Source organism: Brachyistius frenatus, unplaced genomic scaffold (assembly GCF_029030835.1).
Source record: "Brachyistius frenatus isolate BFR_SWC_R1_liver_20210118 unplaced genomic scaffold, ASM2903083v1 Contig_34, whole genome shotgun sequence".
Taxonomy (NCBI): domain Eukaryota; kingdom Metazoa; phylum Chordata; class Actinopteri; family Embiotocidae; genus Brachyistius; species Brachyistius frenatus.
Window position 1 is genome coordinate 2,965,424 of NW_027210633.1, and position 20,716 is coordinate 2,986,139.

At 41.7% G+C, this 20,716-nt stretch overlaps 1 protein-coding gene across 2 annotated transcripts in view; it reads left to right on the forward strand.

Annotated features, from left to right (window-relative positions):
* The window catches only part of abr (ABR activator of RhoGEF and GTPase), a 140,786-nt gene that overhangs the window by 39,408 nt on the left and 80,662 nt on the right, over window positions 1-20,716 (forward strand). For both annotated transcript variants that reach the window (XM_069700661.1, XM_069700662.1), the window contains exon 2: window positions 12,746-12,924. In XM_069700661.1, coding sequence (XP_069556762.1) covers window positions 12,746-12,924 — 179 coding nt within the window. The remainder of the gene's footprint in view (window positions 1-12,745; window positions 12,925-20,716) is intronic.

Consider the following 20,716-nt stretch of genomic DNA (forward strand, 5'->3'; position numbering starts at 1 on the left):
AAATGCACATATGCTATATACAGGACTGTTGAATAATAAACATGTACGGACATCTTGAGACACACACCCACACGCACATACCCTCTTCCTTTAATTACCACCCAGAGCCCTGGCTCATAAACACACATCTCTACTGTAAAAAGGTGTGTGTGTGTGTGTGTGTGTGTGTGTGTGTGTGTGTGTGTGTGTGTGTGTGTGTGTGTGTGTGTGTGTGTGTGTGTGTGTGTGTGTGTGTGTGTGTGTGTGTGTGTGTGTGTGTGTGTCCGTACCGAAGCTGTTTGCAGGGCTGCTGCTTCTCACGGTGTGAGCTGACTGCAGGGTATGATGTAATCCCTCTTCTCCTCAGAAAAATTGCTGAGCAAAGCAGCACAACTCCCTGATTGAATTCTCATAGTGCAGCAGCAACTTTTCCTTCCCCTAACTTTATTAGTTTGCAACTGTGCACAGCCAATCGGAGCCGCTATAGGTGGACAAGAGAGCGAGAGAGACAGAGCTGTGAGGGTGACGGTATAGATGCTACACTGACTTTCTCTCTCTCAACTCTCTGCTGTGTGTCCACTGGGCAGTTTTATAGCTGCTAAGCAAGATGGAAAGGATTTGCATGTGTTTTCATAACTGTCAGTACAGTGACAGTTTGGTTACAAGGCAGCTGCTCCAATTACTGAGCTCTACTGATGTTCTTCAAAGTATGAAATCAATATATTAATTTTGTTTTACGTTCACTTTTATTTTGTGATTTATTTTTCAGATTTCCTTTGAGAAAACCAACTACTGATTATCCCTCCTCAATAAAACATGTACGGACAAATTCACAAATGTAAAGACAGTGAGAATTTGTTTTTAATCCATTTGTTGGTTGAGGTTGTAGCACTCTTGCAGCATTTGGTCTATTCATTGGTAAGTTGATTGACAGAAAATTTAACAACATGCACTAAAAATTCTCTGTTTCTACCTTTCAGTGAGGATTTGCAGCATTCTTGTTTAGTTTGGTACATTTATGCTTTTCATGTAGTTGGAAAAAACTGTTTTGCCTTAACAAAGATCGGGCTCAGAACAGCATTGTCAAATACTGATTAAAAGAATAGGTTTTCTAAATATTACACAAAGTTTATGCTGCACACTAATCAGCTTTAGAGAGATACCTGCTTCTGTATCTCATGAAGATGAAGATGGTGTATCTGCAAAACTGAACTTTTTATTAAATCCCTCCTTTTTTTTTTTGTCCTAAAAGCTATTTGATATTATGTATTCTGGTCCTACTATAGTCTTTTTCAAATGAACTGAACAGACATGCCCCAAATCGTGACCAGCAAACTGGTGTAACCAAACTGTGTTGTTTTTTTTTTTTACTACACATACACACCCAGACCATCGATGCACCGTTTTCTCAAATTTCAAAAATACGTGAGGTCGACATGCAGGTGCAGTATCTCCATTCGCATGCCAACACATATCTGTATGTCTGATGGGTTTCCATATAACTGGATAAGTAGACGTCGGCAGTTATTAGTCAAAGGCACTTCTGTATGTTTATTCTTTTCTGTACCGTGTACTTGTGTATGGCAGCAGCAGTAAATCTCGGTGTGCTCGTCTGATGGATGTCACTGTCAGTCCCAAGCAGCCGAGTGGACAGGTTGACTGCGTGAAGTCTTAGCAGCTTTCTGTAGCTCTATTTTACGTGCACACACAGCTGCAGCTTACTCTTAAAACAAAAAAAAGATAAAACAATTTTTTTATGTATCAAGCATAAAGGTGATGTTACAGAAGCAGACATTTTCACAGACTCTGGCTCGGTGCAGGTAAACAGCTGAAGACTTTCTGGCTGTGAACAGGGGTCTGTGAGTGTGCTATCGCTTAGCAGTGAAGCTGACACTCAGCTATCCTCCGTGAGTGTGAGTGGGTGATGAAGCATGAGAGGTCCTTTTCTTCAGTTCTTGGATCCCATCTTACTTGGGGTTTTTTTGGTTCATGCTGTGCAGCTTCCTGGTGAGGCAGCATTACGGTTTTAACACTAAACCCAAAAAGTATTAGAGAAGCCTGCTCATTGAACTGCATTAGGAGCAGGAAATGTGGAAAAGACTGTAAAATACTTTTGTAAAACCCTTTTTTAATTTTTTTTTTTTTTTTATTGAAGCTCTTTTTCTTCAATAACTGATGAGCAGCCACAGCGCTCATGCAAACTATGGTCTTATGAGCCATAATGCACATATACAGTCGTCTTGAGCCGTGTTCATAGTGTCAGTGTGTGCTTAGCTGGAAGAGTTTGATCCATGTAATCCCTGCAGAGGTTTATTGTTCAGTGTGGAAGGTGGAGTGAAGGAGCTTCATCCAGCAGACAGTATTCTCCTCGGCTAGTTTATGACTCAGGCTGTTCAGTTTTAAAACATTTCTCTCGTCCTCAAACAGCACAGTCCTGCCAACAGCACCGGTCACCTCTCGACACCTCCACAGCTGCTCATTGGCCAACAGGAACCATTTGCATCAACCTGGCCGGTTGTCATGGCAGCCTTTGTCCTTTCGATTGAAACGTGGGCTTGTTATTGAGAGTGACAGGTGGACTTCAGAGCTGTCCGTCAATAGAGGTTAACAGTGAGAGGGATGTGAGCTGACATTGGGTGTGGTCAGTGGGTGGTGTTGAAGGGACAAGTTGCAGATTTAACCGCTCGGTTATGCAACAATATTTAGTCTTTATTCGCACGGCAGGCTTGGTGGACTGTTTTTCCTGCCACACACACCACAGCAGTGATTCTCTGGAGAAGATATTTACTCTCTGCATTGCCAGGATTTTTCTGCTGCCAGCTGTCGGTGGCCAAATTCGAAAGGCACTCGTGTATCAATGAATGACACTTATCTGTGTGTTCGTTAGTCAAGCTCCGAGTCTAAGCACTAACCTGCCACGCAGCTCTTCACCCTGCCCTGACCTCTTTAAAGGATTTCATGTGCTTTGCATGTTTTATTACCTTAATTATAGATTATATATTCTTCACTTCAATTTTTTTTTGGGCTTCAGGAAGCGATGGCATCAGAAAAACTAATTGCCAAGACTATGTCACTGAACATTTAGTCTGCTGCTTTGTGTCGATCGTGCCATGTTACTGATGCCTAGCAATGCAGCTGAGAAGTGTTGCATTCACACTGTGAGGACAGACTAACTGTGTCGCTGTGGGAAATAGTGTTTTCTTTATATTTCCACTTGGAGATTTTTGTTCAGCGGCTGACACGTAAACGTCACATCAAGGAAAATGTGTTTAAAGGTCACATAATATATAAATTCAGATTTAATTTTGTTTTTCAATTATACAGAACTTCAAAGTGCTATATGAATACTGTTCAAGTCTCTAAATGCTCACTCCACCGAGAAAAGCACCCAGTCCATATTCAGCAACTTTGCTGTTTGTACTTCAGTGAGTTTGTCAAGCACTACCCTCTACACGGCCCTCCGTCAAGCTTTTTATCCGAAAGAAAACACGAAGGTTTTCTTTGATCTTGTAGCTTGCTAGATCTGCGATAGAAGGACCACTGTGTTTGTCAGGGGTCACAGACACAGAAGAGCCTGTTCCTTGTAGAGCTCCAGAAAGAAGCTTAACCTACCTGTTGTCCTTGGGTCAAAATGACCCGCAGCTGTGTTCAACCAAGTTCTATTTTATTTCTATATTTTTTATATTTTTTGGGATCATTGGTCATCGTTCTTTAAAGAAACCCTCACAATCTCCTTGTCACCAATGATCACAAAAAAATATGAAAATAAAATAGAACTTGGTTGAACACAGCTGCGGGTCATTTTGACCCAAAGACAACAGGAGGGTTAAGAGAGGAGATGTAAAACTATGTTGTGATAGTTTTTTGGTTCTTAAAACGACAAAAATATCCTCTTATAGATATCAAGCCTGCAAATACATTTTGTACAAGGTCTGGGACCTTTGAGGTTTCATATCGACGTAAGTGATTGAAGACCCCTTTTCTTCATTTATTTAAAAGGCAAAAACCCAGTAAATTTGTATGGTTACTCTGTTCTCTGATGAGATCATTGGCAGCATTTTGGCAACTTTACTATTTTTCTGATTTGTTTCATTGCCTTCACTTTGCTCCCTGTGTAATAAATTCTCTTCCTCTGCATGTGAAAGTTGTTTGCTCTGAAACTGCTGAGGTTTAGTTTTCAGTGACAGATTTAAACGCTTGGTTTTTTTTTCGGACTCAAAGGGACACACAGACGCTGAAATGAGCAATTTTACATTTGTGGATCAGTGTGCTCTGTGTGTTTGTGTCTGAGTGTGCAACACCGTTTGAAAGGTTTTCCAGTGCAAGCCGTTCCTTATTAACCCCATTGATCTAACTCAGCAGAGCCTATGGGTAATTGTGTGGAGCATATATATCTGTGGTGTAACTGACACAGTGTCTATGTTTCCTCATGGGCTGCACTAATTTCCCTAAGCATTATGTGGAGTGCAAAGGCAGTTCAGAGAGAGAAACAAGAGTATCAGACACATGAAACACAGTGTAGTGTGTCTGATATTCAGAGTAGTAGTCAGAAATATCAACTCTGCAACACTTACGTTATAATTTCAGTGATGCATTTTGCATTTCTGGTCAAGGTTTGTTGTTTATTCATGTATATATTTTTTTTTATCTTGTCAGTAAGTAGGCTTACATCCATTCATTTCAACCACATGTTTGGTAAGACCAAGATAAGACTTTTAAACGACAAAATAAATAAAATAGATATATACTTGACATTTCTTAGCTTAAATTTCAAAAGCGCAGCTGAAGACAACGGATGATTTTAATGAACTCCAAGAAAAGAAGTCATGAAGGGACAGCAGAGTAAAATCAGTAACACAGTTGTGTAGTTTAAACACACATGATGTTTTCAGCTTGTTGGAAACTGGAAACACGTGAGACACGGAAATGACGGTAAGAAATAAAACACATCGCACACTGCATCAGGCCTTGTGGAGCAGCATCAGGCCCAGCAGTGTGTGGAGGCAGCTGTAAAATATTTCACTCACACAACACCGTCGAGGTGTCTTCAGTAATCCTGTGGCATCATTATAAGCTGCTTGAAGTCTCCGGAAGTAACTTTTCTCTAGTTTTCCCACATCATCATCATCATCATCATCATCACAGAGTGTTTGCTTGTGCATACATCAGACAGCCTTGCCTGTGGATATCATCATCTGTCATTTGTATTGTAATAAGAAGTCAGAGATCTGTGACCTCATTACAGACACCAAGATTGTTATTAGACCATCTGTCCTCTTTGGTTCTTCAGATCGTGACAACACTCTGACTGGCATATATTAAGGAGACCAGCACTACATGGACTAAGGACCCAAAGGTCATCAGCAGACATCTGCATTGGTATTCCCAATCATGCAGCCAGTATTACAGGCGTTTGATCACTCGGTCAGATCATCAATATAAAGATTAAAAGGAAACGGGGACTAATTCTCCCGTCGCCTGACACCATTACTAATGCCAAACTTGGTTTCAGTCAGTATTGCTCTGTTTTATTTGCAGTCTGGTGGATGTTAAGAAAGAATAATAGGACCTTTTCAGTATTTTAGTATGATAAAACATAATTTGGAGTCAGATCCTCAAAGTCAAAATGCAACTCTTCTTTCCTTATTTAAATTGACATTTTATTTTTGACAGCCAAACTGTACTCGACTGCCTCATTAAAAATGACTGCTCTTAACATAAAAATAGACAACACATTACAACACTTAAGACATGTTGCACAAATGGGATGACATTTCACAGCTTAAGAAACCAGGAGTGGAAAAAAGGTAATTTTTTCAATACCGCAAAAGAGAGCAAATCTACTTCTTGCTTGCTTGTGGGCGGCACAGTGGTGCAGTGGTTAGCACTGTCACCTCACAGCAAAAAAGGTTCCAGGTTCGAATCCGGTCCTGGGCCTTTCTGTGCGGAGTTTGCATGTTCTCCCTGCGCTTGCGTGGGTTCTCTCCGGGTTCTCCGGCTTCCTCCCATCATCCAAAAACATGCACCTCAGGTCAGGTTACCTGGCGCCGCGCTAGTGGCAGCCTGCTGCAGCATCTCCCCCCTGAAAGCCCCCCTGCTGTAGTGAAGAAATTTCCCCTCGGGGATTAATAAAGTGTATAAAATCTTTAAAAAAAAATCAAAAGTCCTGCATTGTTTTTACACAATAACTGTTAATTTTTTAATTTGAAATGAGCCGAGATTCACAGTAAAGCTAGTCAGCAACATGATACAGCTGAGTTTGAACTTCCCTCAACGTTAAATCTCTGTCTCAGTGGAGGGACGCTGGTCTGTCCTGCCTCTGTCAGCACACACTGACTTATGGTCTTATCCTCCTCACAGCTCTGTGGACTCCACTGCTATGTTCATGCGACCTCTCAGTTCAGCTAATGGTGTAATAATGGCTATTATCTCTAGCCAAGTATTTAAGTGGCACTGAAGTAATATGTCTTTAAGTGGCTCTTGGACTTTTGTTAGTCTGTCCGGGCACTATCAGGTCAGCCATCAAGTCCATAAAGGGTCAACTTTGTGTCCAGTTATCTGACCTTTTGATTTGTACAATGAAAAACTTGAAAACAACATCTGTAGCTGCATAAGTTGTGTTAAAACATTTTAACAGTAGAGATGAGATCTAAAAGAAGTTGGACACTCTGGTCGTGGATTCAGAGCTGCTGGCGGCGTCTCTAAATGGACTTTTAGTTGCGTGTGGATGGACACTGCATGTCCCCTTTATAATGGACAGTTCACCGTGTACATTTACAAACCAGTCAATGATTGTATGATGTACCTGCTTCCCTTTTTGATAACAGCCAGCCAGGAGAAGTTTTTGTCCTTGCTGGAAAAACCCAAAGCACATATTCAAATGTTTCTGCAAACAGTTCATGACGGTTCTTTTCATAAATTCACGAGCTCACTGGGTTCATAGAAGTTCACAACAACATGGTGATTTGAATAATTTCCAAATATGAAGACGTCACTAATCCACAGCTGGCTTCACCGCCTCTACTCGTGTAGCCTTCAGAATTAAGTTTGGCCCGCTGACTTTCCATCAGCTGTTTGACAAGTGGTTGAATTTCAGAGTGTCTAAACTAGAAATCCAGTTTTGGTTGGTTCCTCATGGTACAGCACATGAAGTGGACCTACAACTCGTGTACAGACACTCCCACTGGTTTTATTTTTTTTATGCCTATATGACCCGTAAACGGTAACAGAACTGTTTTTACTGGCCAGCTGAGAAGTGACGAGACAATATCCGTCAGACGGACATACATGTTGTAGCTTCAATACAGTAACTGCTCTTTGTGCGTGTGTTTGTTGCTTCCTCCTCGGCTGTGGGTGTACTTGAATACAACATTGCTGCCTTCATTTGAATGAATGCTATCTGAAAGGTTTAAAACAGTGGAAGTATTCAACAGTGAACAGCTCTAGACTGGCTCTCTTGTTCTCATCAGCGGTAGGCTACATCTGAGTGCGCCTTTTTCAGTTTGTGATATTGGATTCGAGTCAAAGAAACAGGGGCCAGCGGGACTTGTAGTTTGGACACAACGTTTGCCAGAGTGCGACATGGATAACCGCCAGTGAAAGGTGTTTTGGTCAGACAACACTCATGGCTTTCTTCTTTGAGGCCGTGTGCGCCGCTCGCTCTTTCTTCTCCAGCGTTGGTGAGTCAGGTCGCACCGTGTTTGACTGTGCAGTCTCTCCAGTCTGTGTGCGTGTGCGTGTGTGTGGAGACAGCTCTATTGAGCAGTAACAACAGGTTAGGCCTAATAAATCCACTCCGCTGAAAAAAAAATCCCCTTGAATGGACTGACAGTGCAGCATTGATTTTAGTGTTTGTCACGCATGGGGATTGTCAGGGTGCATTAGCTGACTGAGGCAGCCTGTCAGAGCGCGTGCAGATAAACATGTGCACTTGAGGACTTCCGTGTCACCGGCACATGCCCGTGGGAGCATTTTTGACCGTGGTTGGGTTTCACAGAGATAGCAAAGCACCAATGTAACCTACGCTCACTTTTAATTAACACTGTGTTGACAAATGCACAGTGACATAATTATATTTATTTCAATTACACATGACACCACTGTGTACTTGTTTTCAATGGGGCCTGCGTGAAATGGTGCAGTGTGATTTGTAACATTAGATTCAATACAAAAGGCAGCTTATTTGGATAGAAATGACGCCATGAAAGAAAATCACTTTGTTTTTCGACTTTGTACCACTTATTGTCTTTGACTAACATTGTCTATTAAATCATATATTAAAGGAGCAGTGTGTAAGATTTAGTGGCATCTAGTGGTGAGGTTGCAGATTGCAGATTATACCTCCCAAACCCATGTTTGGTTTGTCCCTTCTGGGATACTGTAGAAACATGGCACCTCCGTGGAACAGGACCTGCTCCCTTTGGAGATATGAAGGGCTCATTCTGAGGTAACAAACATCCAACAATTCTTAGTCCTGGGCGATTATACACAAATGAAAACATAATTATATTAAATTTCTGCCTCTATATCCCTCTAAATCCCACCCATTGCACCTTTAAAATTGTAGAAGTATTTGTTTTTCCACCACCTTTCTCCAGTTTGTTATATCTTAACAATTATAAGATGGATTGCCGCCTTTCCCTTGAGGACTGACTTGAATGACTTGGTGATTCTCTGACGTTAACTCGAGCACCACAAACTATTTAGAGTTGTTACTTATTTAGTGAAAAATCCTAACATTGACTTGCTGTGTGGGCACTAAACACACATTAAGTTAATGCGTTACTTTTTTCTTGAGATGTATCTAAAACTTATGGATGGATTGCTTTGACATTGGACACTCATTGTCAGATAAAAATGTTGGTTGGTTGGTTTCTTTGGTGTATGACGGTCTCATCAGCCTCAGTTGAACTGTGTTTTTAGTGTTAATCAGTGAATAATAGCAAACTTAACACACTCAAAATGAGATGGTAACATGGCGAACATTGTCCCTGCATGTTGAGTAGAAGTCGGCAAAATATCCCTAAAATAAAAGTCCCTTTCATTCACGTTTTGGAGAGAGATACATTATGTAAAAGCAGTCGCAGCTCTTCACCATCCTCTCGATGTTTTTGATGGACAGTTGCCTTTTTATTTCAGCGTCTGTGTATGAACTGCTGTCGATCTCTCTGAGCTGTAATTAACAGCATTTACCAAATTTCCCCACTGAAGGGCTCGTCGCTAAATAGCACATCAATCAACAGATATATCAATGAACTCATTGAGCCTGTGTCTTCCTGAGGCTGCTGCTTCTCAGCACCTGATGAAGTAGCTGCTACCATGAATGACCTGGACTGTGAACGCGGTCCTTTATGAGCAGAAGTGTATGAATATTCAGACTGAAACAACTGACATGGTTGTAAATACCCATCTGTGACAAAAACAGAAGTGGACGTGAAGCTTTTGTGATTGTCTGTTTTACTGATGTGATGGTTACTGTATACTGAAGTCATAACATCTGACATTCAGCCTTTATAAAATAGTCTCTTAGTTCAAAACTGATGGATTCATGTCTTATGGTGAACTGCCTGACTGATACTGGATTTTGGGGGCTGATTAGGAAGTAAAAAAAAGATGGAGGCAGAATATTTTACAGTTTAACAATAAACTTTAGTGTCCAAAATCAGTGCACTGAAACAGTGAACTGTAATGATTATGAATAAATATTAGTGAAAAAAAAATACACAATGAAAACAATTTCTAAATTATCCAAAGCATCTTTTTCCGAATTATGTTGTGTAAAAAAATATGGAATAACATTTACACCGACAGCGATCTCTGGTCAAAATCGGACGATAAATCAGTCGGGCTTGAATTAAATTGTCATATTTTTAAAAGAATGAAATTGTTTACTTTACTTTATTCATCTGTGCAGAATATTGAAGCGTGGTTTTAATTAACTGTAATGTGCATCATTGTCTCGTGTCTCCTCTACACGGATGTATTCACTATCATCACCTGAGTATGTGGTGTTTTCTCCTCACAGTACAGCTGTAGTCTGAAAGTGCTACTGAATTCACAGCCCTTTATTTCTGTCTCTGGGACCTCCTCTGTTGTGTGACTGTTTTGGATCTTGAGCTGATCCCATGAAGCAGCAGCAGCCAAGCGAAGGAGACGTCGTCACTACTGTCCTTTCTTTTGTCTCTCTCTCTCTCCCTCTCTGTCTGGCTTGCATCAATTTGGCTAATCAGAGATAATGTAAAGGAATAATGACCACTCACACTCCAGATTGCTCACAGAGTGATTCGTACAAACTCTGCGACTGTAATGACACGCATTAACAGTTTAACACACGCACTGCATACAAATGACTGAGAGCTCAGGCAACTGTAAGTACAACACAGGAGTCAGCTGCTTTGTGTCCAATGCAAACTATATTCCTGAATAGTTTCTGCTGCCTATTGATGTTTCTGAATCACAGCTGACATCTTTGTAAAAGAGGGAACTGACCTTGGTGCTCGTTTAGACCTGAGCATTTCATTGCGTGCTTTAAGTCCATCCGTCCAACTCAAAGTTACGCCTCAAAACATCCGATTTGCCGACACTGTTGAGTGCTACAACGTCAGGTAAACATCCCGGAGTTGCCTGTTTTTCTCTGCTGCTCGCACGGCTTTAGCAGACGAGGACAAACAAGCCCGACAGGAGGCAGGAGGGTGTTCAGAGGGGTCAGAGAGAGGGAACAGATGGGAGAGAGTGAAAACAAATACAATCACGCTCGCGTTATTGAAGCAGCGTGGCGTGATCGATGGCATGATGACAGTCGGAGTTGGACAAATCGGTGTTTTGACCCCCTTCTTTTTCTTGAACCTCTCCTGTTCTGCTCGTGTCGTTTTGCAGCAAAACGTGTTTTCTACACGGGCATCACAAAGTCAGCAAAGAGCCGAAAGCACCATTTGTCAGCTATTTGCCCGACAGCTACAGATAGACCATATGGTAGCTGTGACTCTCCACGGTTCACACGCATACTTGCATGTAACTAACAGATGGAGTTGTTTTTTTATTTTCTATTTTGTGATTGACAGGTGGGTGGTCCAGTGACTGTGGGTTATGGAGCGTGTCTGTAGGTGACAGACTGCCAGTCTTGGCACGCGGCAGCATCAGCTCGGCGGCGTGTGTCGTCCCAGTGGGGATCGACCCCTGCCTTTATTTTTCAATTAGTTCCCATCCGAGGCTCGTTACAGTTGTCTGGGGTTTTCACAAACACACATACACACCTCCTCTATGTCTGTGCATTGACACACAGTTGTGGTTTAAAGCAGTGGTGTGAGCTCAGCAAAGATTATATGCAGGCACACCCACACACCTACCATACACAGCCGGTTTCACAAATGTTGGCTTCTGCATTTTCAACGGCCCCTGCTATGTAGCTTTTTTTCCTGATAGTCAGGCTTTGGTGCGTGCACTTCTCCTATTCCAAGTTCATTAAGTAAGTATACTGGTATTGCATCAGATATGTGAGTTTTTTTTTTATTTGCATTTGCAATTAAAAATAGTTATATGCAGGCTGGAAAGTAAAGATGACAACCAAGAGTAATTTTTGTTATAAACGTAAAGTATCGGCCAAATACGAGAAAACTGTGATAATTAAACATGAGGTAAATGTGTAGTAACATAACCTCAAGCCTGCATGCGTTTACGGTTGGTAGCAGAAACACTGACCACCGGTCTGCTAACAGGACACTCCCAAATATCTTGTTATTTAAAAACTAACCACTTCTACACATATAGCAAAAAATGAAGCATTTCCTGTTGCTGCTTGACAATAAAAGCCACCTGCTGGTTTGCAGAAGGGAAACTTTTCAGATATTGGGCCAACCCTGTATGCATGATTGTTTGGCACCGATAAAGTTACACCATCGGACTGCAGAATGCACCAACTTCCTGCATCTGGTTCAAGCTAAAAGCCTTCCAGCATTTCAGACGTATAGTAGGTTTGGACCTCTCTCTGCCTGTTTGTTATTCCTCTGTCCTCCTCGGCAGTGTTCTTTTAGAGGCAGGGCAGGAGTCCTTTCAGTGTCAGCGCTGTTCCCTTCCACCGGAGCTGTCAATGCTGCTCAGGCCTGAACGCCGGCGTTGTCACAGGACATGAATTTTGACCTGAATACTGACACTAAGCCTAATGTAGGAAATGACAAGACTGTGATACCGAACACAAAATTAAACTTCAGTTTGGAGGTGAAATGTGCTGCTCTGAAGTGTCCACGTCACAGGAGTTGACTGATATATTATATTGTTAGACCCTGCCACCAGTTGAGACTGTTTCATGTTGTTCTTGACATGTTTTCAGCTCGTTGATGCCTTTGAGCTTTACAGCAGCTGTCCACAGTAGCTTGTCAGTCTGCGATTGTGTGTGATTTCGTCCTGTGTGTGTGTGAGCTGTCTCCAAAAATTTCAGCTTTCATTTCACACATTCTGCATCTGTCCTCGTCTGCAGCATCTAAAACCTGGAGGACTTTCAAAATAAAACCTGTACAATTAGCTTCCCCCCCCCCCCCGCTAATCTCCTCACACAATAGGAGTTGGTGTTTGAAAATGGCATTGAGGAAACCTGGGTTGTTCTCAGTGGTTTGCAGACTCTTGCTTGTGATTCACTGGAGCGTTGGCCTTGTTCTTTGTACTGAAATGTTAACCAGTATCTCTCTCTCTTTTTATTTTTTTTTGTCCCTCCTCTTTATCTCTCCTTTGCTGTCCGCCCTTTCCTCTCTCTATCTCTCTCCACCTCCTCCAGACTTTAACTACAACACAGATGGCTACGAGGGGGACGCAGCAGAAGACGGCAAGTCCCAGGATGGCTCGGAGACACTGCCCTATATAGATGAATCGCCCACCATGTCGCCCCAGCTGTGTGCACCCCAGGGGCCCGATGGAGAAACGGTTTCCCCCACACCACCAGAGGGCCTGCTACTGGTGAGAAACACACACACACACACACACACACACACACACACACACACACACACACACACACACACACACACACACACACACACACACACACACACACACACACACACACACACACACACACACACACACACAGAGAAAGGTGCAATTAGTGTCAGTCTTTGTTGCTGCAACTTGTCGACACCTTCATGTTATTAGACATATATAATAAATAATAGATAAATAATGTCACAGCTGGGAGAGAGACATCATAAATCGCTGGATGTTTGTGATTATAAATTACATGACTGATACTGCTCAAGTAGAATTTGTACAAATCCTGAAGGGCCTGCGGGTAGTTTTGTTCTCTGGTTTCAGCTGATCAACTATAACAGCTGTGTAATTAACAGTATTTTCTTCCAACGCATACTCGAAGTGATTTGACTGAACTATTGATTTGAGTTCATTTCATTATGATGTGTCTTGGAAAACATCAGTAAAGATTTAAAGACTGAATTCATGTGTTTATGTGTTGATCAGTGTAATGTTGTTATTGCTTAGTAATGTGGCTGCCGGTAGTGACTGCTTCACTGAGTGGTGCCGGGAAGTGCAGTGTTTGGGAGCGTTTCCTGTTATTATGTAATTTTTTTTTTTTATCCAGTGTCACATTAATCCTGCTTCTGAGGAATATCACATGTTGAAGCTACTGACTTTTCTTCTGTAGGCTTGTTTTAAAGGATAATTTCAATTTTTTTACAATACTCCCATACTCGTATGTATTTTGAAAGAATAATTGGTTGCCATGATTGTTCCTGCTGTGTGTACTAGCCCTGAACAGATCCGGTGTACAGTAAGCGATGAAGGACAAAATCCACACATTGCTCTGCGGCACAGTCGTCATTGTGCGCCAGAATTAAATCGAAAGTTCAGCCAATATGATTCAAATCAAGCAGGTGTCTCCTTAATTTTGTGTTTTTATTGTGACATTCTCTTCCTGTATTTTCCTGGACAGAGTTTAACTCAGGAAATTTGATACCAACAGAAGGAACAAGTATAGGAATCCAAAAACGAAATATGTATTGTTTTAAGGCAAACCTGAAAAAAAACAACTGAACCTTACCTTTAATGTACCATTCAGAGGAGTCCCTATTTGACCATATTATCATGACAACCATGTAGCTTTGACTAAACCCTGCAGTAATGTGACTAAATGTTGAATAATATGAAGCATAGTTGAAGTGGTGTGTTTAAAAGTAAATTATTTCAACAGGCATTTAAATTTTCTTTAAGTCTACATGATGATCGTCTGAACACTGGTGGAGTATAATCCAATAAAAGCTGATAAGTCATCAGCCAGGTTTCGTCCTGGTTATTAGCAGTGGGAGCTCCACCTGAGATGCCTTAACTCCCGGATCGTGTGTCTTTTCTGGGCCTCCTGAAGTTCGCCACCGGATCTTAAACCTCTGTAATTGTTAACAATTAACCACAATCGCTGGACTGCCTGCGGCGCTCTGCAGGTGGCGCATTCACAGCAGCAGGAAATGACCACTGACCCAGATGGGCTCTGACGCCACCAGCAACAATCTGTCAGTCTCAGTATAAATGGAAGACATCAGAGGACTGTGTTTATCCAACAAAGTAGCTGCTGTTTAACGTCTTGGTACATATTTTAAAGTAGTCATTTCATTAATCATTTGTGTTCAGTGTTTTGTTTTGTTTTTTTCTGAATATTTAATTTAAAAAAAATTATAATAATTTATGAGTGCGCAGAGAACATTACAGAACAACTTGAGAAAGGAAAAAAATAATGAAGAAATAAATAAAATAAAATAAAGTAAAATAAGTAAATCAAATAATAAAATAAGTCCTCCCACCCCCACTCACTGTTGTCAAGCGTCTGCAAGGGTTAGGGTTCATTATTTTTTATACATCTACAGTCCACAATTGATCAAATTTCAAACACTGTAGGTGGAAATCTGTCTTGTTTTTTTCCCCCCCAATTAGCTGCTGCTTGAAATATAATACAACACTTGCTGTTTCCTGTTGATTTTCTCTCTTAATTCCTACCACATGTGAAGCAAAATGCAGGATGATTTATGAGGTTGTTTCTCTGCATATCTCAGTCCCTGGTTCTGTCACACAGTCGCTCCCTCCTTCGTGTCAGTGGGTCGGAGGTTGGCAGCGCTCTGCTCGTGCCTCGCAGCTATGTGTATGTGCTCGTGTCTGTGCGCCCTGTGTGACCCATTGGGTGTGTGTGTGTGTGTGTGTGTGTGTGTGTGTGTGTGTGTGTGTGTGTGTGTGTGTGTGTGTGTGTGTGTGTGTGTGTGTGTGTGTGTGTGTGTGTGTGTGTGTGTGTGTGTGTGTGTGTGTGTGTGTGTGTGTGTGACAGTGTGTGTGGGTGCTCGGGCAGCCCGGGGAAGACTCAGCGGGAGTCATGTTGACCCTGAACTGATCCCCCACCACCACACTCACACACAGAAAGAGAGAAAGAGGTCAGCGGGCTGCGACACACATCGCAGCAGCTTTTATATGCGGTCTAAAAAAAAAGCCTGAATGAAAACTCGAGCCTGGTTGGAGTTTTTTGTGCTGATACTAATATTAGGAAGGAAAAAAATAAAATGATTCTGTAACATCGATTGAAATGTGGTTATCAAACATTTCTGACAAATAGAGTATATGTAATGGTGGAGGAATATTTTACAGCTTAACAATAAACTTTATTGTCCAAAATGGCATCAATGCATTAAAACACTTAACTTCACTTGGAATATAACTAGAAATAAAAAAAACCCACAAATAAAGCTTTCATATCAGACATTACATGTTACCTGTTATTAGTGAAAACTGCATCAGTCCTGAGTGTCTAGAGATTTTTTTGTGATTTACACCTTCATAGCTCTACAGCAGAGGTACCCAAATTCTTATAAGGGCCAAAAATGAATCTGAATGGAGGGCAGCGGGCCAAAAATATATGTTTATAAATGCTATGTGAAGTTACGTTTCATTAAAATATGACATATTTGACAGAAAATTGGCATTCCAAATCGACAACAAAATTTTGTAATAATAATAATAATTTTTAAAAAACGACTGTGTAATAGTAATTTTATTATTTTGCAGAAATTCAAAACAGTCATCTTGCCAAGTTTTGTCTTGTCAGAGTGCAACTGGCCGATCTCTCATCCTGACTGGCAGCACAAAGTGACATCAGACACACTTAACAGCGCATGAGCATCAGCAGAGGAGAGACAGAAGATCATAGTTCCTCATAGATAAGACGTAGGCCAATGTAATTAAAAAGCACTATTACATTTTATTTAATAGTGAAGCTTAACAGCATGATGTGGTACATAAAACTCATATTATGTACTTTTATCTGCACAAACTTTACTGTTTGTTGTCATTGCAGCTAGGATTTTACAGCACTTAGGGATAAGGAGAATAAACAGGAGCTTTTCAAATGCTGTGGTGTCCCATAACAAAGGTGAAGGCCAAACGCCACCTGCTCTGCTCTGAAGGAACCAACCATGTTTCCATTAAACAGCTGGGGAACATAAGATAAGCATTGACCTGGAAACCGTTTTGTCACTTTTGATACCTTTTCTAGAATTTCTCATGTCATCTTTTACATCCTCAATCTCATACTCTACTGTACATCTTCACCCTCCACTTGCTCTGTTTGATCTTTAAATCTGCCTGCTGTCTCTCATTGGCTCGTTACTGTATGATCACAGTATTTTAAATACACAGTAGTCTCGACCGTTTACCTTCTTCTAGTAAAGGTAATTTGTAAATTATTAAGCGTGTTACTCCGTTGTGTTCTGTGCGAGTCACCCTGAGCCGGGGTCAGCTGTTGTAAATGAAAATGTGTCTCCATCTAGTGACAAACGGTGGTAAGAACACGCATGTGGAAAACTTGAAAATGTAGCCTTGGACAAGTAAAGTTCAGTGTCCTGTTTCAAGAGACCCGATGTCAGGAATGGAGTCACCTTAAAAATAAGTTTTGTTTTTAGTCCACTATAAAGAAAAGCCGAGAACATCATCGGTGTGTTTTAAATGCAGTGAATCTTGGGAGCCTAAAGTTGCTCTTAAAAATGAAGTACAACAAACTGGTGACAAAAAACACCGATTCTCCAGGTACTTTTTAGGTTAAAAACTACATTTGAACTGTATTATTAATGACTTTGCTGTGAACATTAAGGGTTAAAACTGACAACAGATTTTCAGCTAATTTTCATTACAGCAAATTTTAATTCCCCACTTTCAATAAACCATGATTTGGTTGCATCTCTATATTTTCTGTGCTGATGGTGTCCTCGTATGCAAAAGTAGAATTTTTTTTTACTTTTGAGTCATCAGTTGTATCTTAATGAAAATTGTTGCCCTGTCTGATAAACGCTAACGATTCAATAATGAGTTCATATCATTCTGACATTTAAACTTTGCACAGGCTACTATTACTGTTTTCTATCTTTTAAGAAATAAAAAGTGACAATTTATTTGTTATTTGTTTTACACTTGAAGATTTTTTTTTTTTTTTAATTTCTTTTCACTGTCTGGGTTGTTTTGACTTCAATTCATTTAATAATTTGACACAATTTTCCCAAACCTTTGCATACATCTGTATAGTCACCCACTCTGTTTCCACCAACTGAGTCAGAGGCGTTGCTGTGAGAGATGGTTTGTGGAGAATGAATGAATGTTTGACGCTGCTGCCTCGTGGACTCTAAAGCTCTTTCCTTTCCTCTCTTCACTCTCTTGTTAAGTCGGCCTTTCTTTCCACTTAGTTTGCACTGACTTTTTATCTGCTGACATGAGAGAGCCAAGACTGACGCCTCCATGCCAAGATGCATTCAGCATGATGTATATAACAAGCACAAAAGCTCAAATCTGACCTCCAAGATGTTTTTTTTTACATTTGTATTTTGGGATGTTTCTGTGTATCTTCCCCTCCTGGAAAAGGGAGAAGAGTTTTTCTTTACTTGAGGGTGATTGTTTTTGTTTTTTTGTCCTCCTTGTTGTTTGCTACGTGTTCCCTTCTGTCACTCTTTAGGCCTGGTGTTGTTTTCTCTCCTTTGTCCTCCTTAAAACACCCTTTCTGCCCGTATTACTGACATGTACTGGTGGTGACCTAGAAACACAAACCACAGACCGTAAATTTCCTACTGTTTTGTCTTCCTGACACTCCTCCAAGTCATTGGCTTGTAAAATAAGTCTGGCCCACATGATTTAGGCGAGAAGGTTATAACTTGAACAAGTACTGCCTACATGGCCCAAATAACACGTAAGAGCTAAAATCCTGAGCCGGACAGGCAGAGAAATCAGAGTAAGAGTAGCAAGAAGGAGGATTGTAGAGCAGTTGTGGGTGTCACTTCCTGTGAAGTGGCACCTGAAGGTCAGAATCAGGGTCAGAGGTCACAGCGAGAACTATTTTCATTCATAAACACACACAAACCTACAGCTGCATTATCAGAGCTTAAGTCTGACTTGTTCATGTTACATTTCCAGTAACCAGAGTTATGGATTTTCTAGATTGTGTTGTTGCACACGTGTCTCTTTTTTTTTTTTAACACTACTTCCATGATCTGCCTTTGAAACTGCTTTAACATGTGAACTATGTGACCTGTAATTAGAATCAGCCGCACATTAGCTGGTCCCAGTTCAGCATCCGGAGCTCTCAGCAGATCAATAGGGACAATGGCCAGAGGACGAGGAGGAGGAGAAGAGAGGAATCAGCCTGCAGTGATGCCAGAAAGAGAGAAACTGTGTGCTTGCGTGATGAGGAAGTGGCTTTTGCCTGAGGAGAACGGAAGAAAGAATAAAAGAAGAAATAAGGAGAATGAAGCAGACAGAAAGGGACTGTGTTGCCATCAAGGAAGTGGCTGGATAGTGTTTGTTGTGAGGGGAGGCGAGGGGAGGGCAGACCTCATCGACCGAGGTGGAGCAGCGGCTCCTCACACACATGCAGCAGCACACACGCAAACACCAGGAAGCCCTATAGCAAAGAGGAAGGGGGTGGGGTTGCGTAGGCGGGGTCCTCGCTCTCTTTCTCCCTCGGTGTCCAGACGACTTGCTCTGAAGGGAAAGCACTCATGTGTCCAGGCGGGCCCTGAGGAAGGCGATTTTTGCAGGCAGAAAAAGAGGAGAGGAGGAGGTGAAAGGAGGGAAGAAGAAAGAGAGAAGCATGGAGGAGGAAGAGGAGGAGGTGCTGTGCTACTTGGACAGGGTGCTGGAGGAGGAGGAGGAGGAGGAGGAGGTGGTGTTTGAGTATGGAGATGGGGAACTGGATCCCATCACTCCGACACATAGGCAGTTCAAGGTGAGGCAGGGGGCTGGACAGCTGGATGCAGGAAAAACACACACGTACACACTTTTACTATACTAACACCGAGTGCTATAGATAGCTGAGTCCTAATGGGAGTCTTGGCATGATGTGGCGTCACTACGTGCTGCTCTGTGAGCCATCTGTGCCGCTGCTGAAGTGTGTGTGACAGCCGTCGGTGTGTCAGCGCGGCCCGACGAGGCGGCTCCTGCTTTTTCTTCTGTCTCTCATGCCAACTTTTGTCTTTGTGTGACTGTGTGTGTGTGCAGTGACAGAAAGCATGGCTGCCTTACACTGTTCCTGGTCACTCATGATATCAGCTCACACAGAGAACAGACGGGGGCGGGGGATGACAGGAAAGCATGCAGTGTGTTTTTCTGTATGAAAATTGAGAGGTACACTCACAGGAGCAGGTTGCCGTGGAAAATATCCTCTCACCGCTTATGCATTTCTCATCTTGCCCTCTCGCCACACAGTAGCTCTTTGTACAGCAGAGGGAAAATACTCCTTTTCCTGTCCTTTTTTTTTTTTTTTTATCTTGCTGTGACATATTTGTTACTGAGGGAGTGAGCTGTCTCACACACTTTCTTGTTCAATCAATGGGATCAATGAGAGGTCTGGCATCATATCTCTGACCATAATAAAGCTTTTAAATATTTTTAGAAGTACCCCTGGAATGTCATTTAATGAAAAAAACCCACTTTTTGTGTGGTTTGTGCTGCTTAGAATAAACGGTGAGCAGTAGCACTCGCATGTCAAAGAGTTTCAGTTTCAAAAGTGTGACTTATTTCTAGTTGGGCGGTTGTGTTGAGCTTGAATCGCTTTCAAGGAATACCAGCATTAAAACAGACTGAGAGGCTGTAACACTGTGCATGTGCTGTTGAAATCCTTCATTAACTTACAGTGGTAATAATGCAACATGACAGAAAGGTGGAGACTTGAACAGGATCCCTCTCTGAAAAACTTCTCACAGTTTGTTTAATTAAAAGAGAAATAACGTGTCGAAATAAATCCTGGTTCTTCTTCTGCTTCACTTTAAATTGTCGCTCGTACTCGAGAACTGACAGTCAGAGTGAGACTTATAACAGGTGCTTTGCATTCATCCAAATATGACTTCTTACATCATTTCTCTCCAAATATGGGCGTCAGCCGTGATTAGGTTAAAACGATGAGGTCGTGGCTCTTTCCTTTTCTTATCAGGCAGTGCGGCTGTACTGATATCATTGTAAAATCCTGTGTTAATAATTAATCTTCCTTTCTGCTTCCTTGCTGCTCTTTGCCCTCCCTTAAAGTACATAAGCAACACTTGTCTTGTCACCTTGTCCGCTTTTATTGCAGCTTGGTTGAGGTTGTGAACGTGTCTCCTCAGCAGAGGGCAAAGAGTGACTGACAGCCTGAAGAGCCATGCATGTGCTCTCTGGTGGGGAAGTTGTTGGTTTACTGTTAATGTGTGACATGTTTAAGGAGGAATGTTTGAATGAGGAGTGCTTCAGT